At 32.4% G+C, this 5,414-nt stretch overlaps 1 protein-coding gene across 3 annotated transcripts; it reads right to left on the bottom strand.

Annotated features, from left to right (window-relative positions):
* Window positions 1-485: 485 nt before the first annotated feature.
* Window positions 486-4,859, bottom strand: LOC107015587 (UDP-rhamnose/UDP-galactose transporter 4). Of its 3 annotated transcripts, none has more exons than XM_027916707.1 (6): window positions 4,553-4,797; window positions 2,664-2,870; window positions 1,890-2,074; window positions 1,603-1,803; window positions 1,237-1,398; window positions 486-1,033 (listed from the first exon to the last, which is right to left on the bottom strand). In XM_027916707.1, exons 2-6 carry the CDS (start codon window positions 2,806-2,808, stop codon window positions 851-853), a joined length of 876 nt encoding a protein of 291 aa, XP_027772508.1. In that variant the 5' UTR covers window positions 2,809-2,870; window positions 4,553-4,797; the 3' UTR covers window positions 486-850. The 3 variants fall into 3 exon arrangements, with proteins under 3 accessions (XP_027772508.1, XP_015071387.1, XP_015071388.1); XM_015215901.2 differs by having other exon boundaries at window positions 486-999; XM_015215902.2 differs by having other exon boundaries at window positions 679-999; window positions 4,789-4,859.
* Between the last annotated feature and the right edge of the window lie 555 nt (window positions 4,860-5,414).

Here is a 5,414-nt window from a genome sequence, read left to right as displayed (position 1 = left end):
TATATTATTCTAAACTTTCTTTATAATAATTTTAAATTATTTATATATAATGAAGATAAATATTATAAGCAGTGAAAGTAAGGATGAGGCGGATTGGAAGGTAAAGAAGACAATCAAAGTAAAATGTATTAAGTTTTTTTTTTTCTTACCATATTTGAATTCTGTCTTTTCTCTTGAAAATAAAATTATTATCATAATTACTTTTACTTTTTCTAAAAGAAAAATATTTATCTCTTTTATATTTGATTATTACTTTCTTAAAGGAATGAAGATCCTTTCTGGTTTCTCTCGTAGCGTAATACAATATCATTCATGGTGGTTTTTCACATGTAGACCAACAGGGCTAAAATATATTACAATATTCATTTCTTGTAATATATTCTTTTATCGTTTGAGTTTGCGATTATTAGCTTCCACGTAATATTATCGTTTGTGATCTTTTACCCTACTTATTAAAATGACTAAATATAAAAATGAACAAGAGGGAAGATCAAAGCTACATTGCTTCATAAATTAATCAACTTACACTCTCTTTGCAATGTTTAACATATGAATCTCAACATAAAATTAGGGAAAACAAAAGAGAATCTGACTGTAAAAGATTTAGACTGTGAAATATAAAAATGAACTAAAATGAGTCTATGGCAGTATGAATTACTCGGAGAGATGACTGACTCCCTATACTTTGTCGTCGAGCTCTGTTGGTAGCAACATGTGTTTTTCAGGTTTGACGACAGTGGGGGGTGGTATCCGCTCTTTCCCACCTGGTTGTGAGGAGGCGTTACCGTACCAAATCATGCCAATGATGGCCACGCCCATCCCAAACACAACGTGTAGATTCAGTCCCTCTTTACCAAAGAAGAGGAAACCCAAAATCAGGACAAGAATGGTCTTCATATGACCAAGCACTTGAAAGGTCACTGCTGTAAATCTTCCAATGCAGATGAATTGGCTCAGATTCGTCCCTATTGCTATCGTACATGATAGGATGATGAAAAACTGCAACGACAAGAAGAAAAAACATACGAATTAACTATTAACATCAAAGGCTAGTATGCATGCTTAAAGAAGCACCTACCTGTCTAACTTCTTAAAGCAACATTTTAAGAAATAGAAAGTTGGTAGTTGAACTTTCAAAGTGCACGAGAAACTCAAGCGAATTGTGTAGTACGTACGTGAACATGATATACCAGGTACTTCCTTTATGTCAAATAAAGAGGAATTTGATGTACTTACTAGTGATATTGAGGTATAGTTATATGCGTCGACCCTCTTATCAGTCAACCAATAGTCACAAAAGGGTCCCAGTAACAGCAGGGATGTAGCCTGTATTGGTGCAGTATGTGCCAACAGGTTGAATGATCCCAATGAATATTTACGCTGAAGATGATGTACATACTGCATCGGAAGGAAGATACATCAGCCACAATAATAAGTCAGTGGAACATATAGAGGGCATAGAAAATTAAAACGTTAAACTTGACAGTAAATGCAATTGACTAAGACCAGATAGACAAAAGCAGGTTGCAGATACATCAGAAAATCTGGTTCTATATGTTGACATATGCAAACTCATACCACCGATTCGTATCAAGAACTTACATATTGCTGCAGGGCAGTGCTCCAGACCGCGATGAAGGCAGCAATAAAACCCTTTGTATTTACACTTACATCAGTAACAGTACAGATTGCAACACCTAGTAGGACTAACAAAATGCTTAATTTGGTGTCTCTCGAGTATCGCACATTATCCAGCACAATTTCCAAAAAGCACGACACTGGTATCATACTTAGCTTTGCAATCTGATGAGAGTTCAAGAGGAAAAGAGATGTGAGATCAAAATTCAAGACAAGTAGAGCATAAATTTCTGATGATTATTCACACTTACCTGATAAAACCCAACAGAGTTCCACATTAAACTCACGTTCATTCCAACAATAGAGAAGTTTGCAAACAAAACAAATTTCAATCGTTCAGACCACGGGAGTTGGGAATTCTGGATATGCCCAAGCCATTTAAGAAAAAACACCATTAATGTCGTAGTAGCAAAATGCATACCAGTTAAGGTTGTCGCTGCAAATTGGACGGAATAATAAGACAAAGTCAGGATAACATAAGAACTATCAAGCTATTTCATTCTAAAAGCTTACAAATGATTAGCAAGAAACTATGTTTTTTAAAGAAGAAGAAACTATGCTCTTAAGGCAAGCTCAAAGACTTATCTTAATCCATTAAGACCAAATCTTTAAAACTAGATATTGAAGTACAGGGAGGCAATGGCAGCTTCTTTCGGGGACTAGAATGAGAAAATTCATTTAAAATAGTCCACTTAAACGGCTTACACATTTGCTTGGTCTCAAAAAAGTTAAGGCGTCCACAGTTTCCAGAAAAGCAGCCTACTTTATGCATAGATTTGCATTAGAAGCAAGATGAATAAGATATCTTTGAAATCATCTATTTCTATAAGATTTCATCCAAAGTGCTAAGACTTCAAACCCATGATAGTAGAAGCAAAAATTTGATCCTCATTTAAACATACACAAACAAAACATGCACCAACAACCATTTAACACGAGTAGATGCAATAGATAGTAAATTCAGCAAGATAACTTCCCAAAGAAAATGGAAAATATAAACCTTCAGGACAAGCACCATCACTTACCAAAGCTGAAACCATATGTAGCCATTAAGGCTTTATTAACAATAATAATTCCAACTGAAGTGACAATATTGAATGCCCATGCTGCCACATCAACAACCATTTTCTTCTCATCCTTGACAGCCATGGACATTTTCTTTGGCCGCATCTAAAACATAGAAAAATTGTGATGTTTGCCCTTCAGAATGATCACCAAGAATCAAGCTTCCTCTGCAAAAAACATATCAAATAAATGAACAAAAAGTTCAAACAGAATGTAACAGAACCACGACTTATGATCCTTGTACAAAACTTATGATCCTTTCTAGTGAGTATATTGGGTAACCAAGAAGATTTTAATGTTTCATAATTAATAAAGGGTGTCAATTACAGGAGGGATAGATAAGGGAAACAAAGAGAACAAACAAGGAGAACTCATCAAACCCATATTCACAGTTACGTATACATCACTAGACGAAAAGACAAACGATCACAAATGAGAAAGCGGGGAATATATGCTAGATCAATTTTCAAAGCTACACTGCAATGTGCCAAAAGTAGTAAACTTTCAGAAAATGATGACACTTGTTTATCCCTTCCGCAATTTATTTTAAAAGAGACAAGTTTAGTTTAAAAATTATTCATAAAGGAAAATATATATTTGTCTCTTGATGAAATCCCAACCACCATAAAATTTAATAGTCCATCCATGATACACAAAATTGGGTATGTCCTTACAACGAACTATAGTCAAACCCATAATTTTGACAAGCAAAAATCAAGATGAGATAACTTAGACAAAACAAAATCACGATCTATAAGATATTACATTTACCACAGCTGTAGATCCAATGAAATGCTTATGCATGAAAAATAATTCTGGAGAGAAATTCATTATGAGAGGAAATACGATCAATTATTGGAGATATGGATACATGAAGCTTAATTGAATCCACAAGAAAATCCAGATTCAAATTTGAATATACTCCACATTAGGTGAAGGGTGAAACTCGTCATTAGCTGATCATCTCTCACACACGTTTGCGAAATGATGGTATGAATTACAGATCAGAAAGTTTGTTGTTATGGCACATTAGTGGAGCTATAAAAAAAAGAGCTTAATCAGAAATCAACTGCCAGTATGAAATCTCCAGTGGAATACACAAGGATTCATACACTTCATTACATTTCTTCAACAGATACATCCCAATCCAACACTTAACATAGCAAAATCAATCAAACATAAGAGATCTTCACTAAAACAAACACTACAATTCTCCTATATATATCACATAACACAAATTCCTGAAGAATCCATTCCAAATCCAAGAATCAAATGCTAAAAGATAGTAACTGAAGAATCTAAATTCCAAGTAAATCAAAAACTAACTATTGAAAAAAAAAACCACCAAAAAGAAAGAACCACATAATACCAAAATCCATGAAATCACAAAAGAAAAAAACTCAAAGATTCGAATTTCAAGAAGATCAAAAAAACCAACTAATAAGAATCCCCCACAAACCCAACATCCCACTACCCATAAATTTCCCTAGTCATAAATGGAGAAAAAACCTAAAAATCCAAACTTCAAGAGAATCAAAAGCCAACTAATGAGAACACCTCAAACTCAACATCCAACTAATCATAAACTAACCATTGAAGAGGGAAAAACCCCAAAAATCCAAACTTCAAGAAAATCAAAAGCCAACAAATGAGAACACCTCAAACTCAACATCCAACTAATCATAAACTAACCAAAACCCCCAAAAATCCAAACTTCAAGACAATCAACCCCTCCCAAACCCATAAACAAAATCCAACATCCAAGAAATCACAAACCAACAAATAAAAAACAAAAAGGAAAGAAACCCACAATTCAAATTCAAAAAACAGAACAACAAAGTATACATACTTCCTTCCTTGCAAATGAATCCCAAAAAAGAAGCGCCAAAAAGAGAAACAAGACCAGAGGCTGCAGCCTAGCAAAGTTTTTAGACAAAATGCAAATTATATGTAAATGGTTGAATCATGAATGTGTATATATAAATACATAAAAAAAATGAGAAAATTTGGTAAGCAATGGAAAAAGTTTGGATCTTTTTGCACTATTAAGTAAAACATAGACTAAGCAAAGAGTTGCATTTTTACTTTCTGTCTGCGCCTCCTTTTAATTATTCCCAAAATATAAAATTATAATTTTTAGCATATTTATAAATTTGGCAAAACTGAATTTGATTTGACCAGAAAATTTATTTCTATATTATTTTTAGGCTAATATTACTATAAAGCTGAAATTAATATTTATTACTAAAATGATTTATTTTCCTATTTTTGAGATAGAATGTGAATTTAAGCATTTTAGAGATCTGAGAATTTAAAATATTATTAGTTTTATTTATCCCATAAATTAATAATTAATTAATAATAGTACAGATTCCTCTTGGTGTTTGGAGCTTTTTTTCTGATCTGAAAATAATATAAATTAATCCATTTTTCCTCTTTAAAATTTTTTATTAAACTGACACATTACAGATCCGTCTTGATATTTTTATCTTATTCTAGTTCAATTATACTATTATTTTAGAATATGAAAATAATAATTTTATTGGTTTGGAACTAATTGAGGTTAAAGTTGTCAATTCAGTATGTAATACAAAATTCTACTCTCTTTTTTTGTTCCAATCAATAGTCGTTATTATATTACCATAATTTTTTTTCTATTTTATCACCCATTTAATATATGTTCATTCGATTAATTTAGATTTATATAGTAA

The sequence above is a fragment of the Solanum pennellii genome, chromosome 4, assembly GCF_001406875.1.
Source record: "Solanum pennellii chromosome 4, SPENNV200".
Lineage (NCBI taxonomy): Eukaryota > Viridiplantae > Streptophyta > Magnoliopsida > Solanales > Solanaceae > Solanum > Solanum pennellii.
This window is presented reverse-complemented; position numbering and strand designations above follow the sequence as displayed.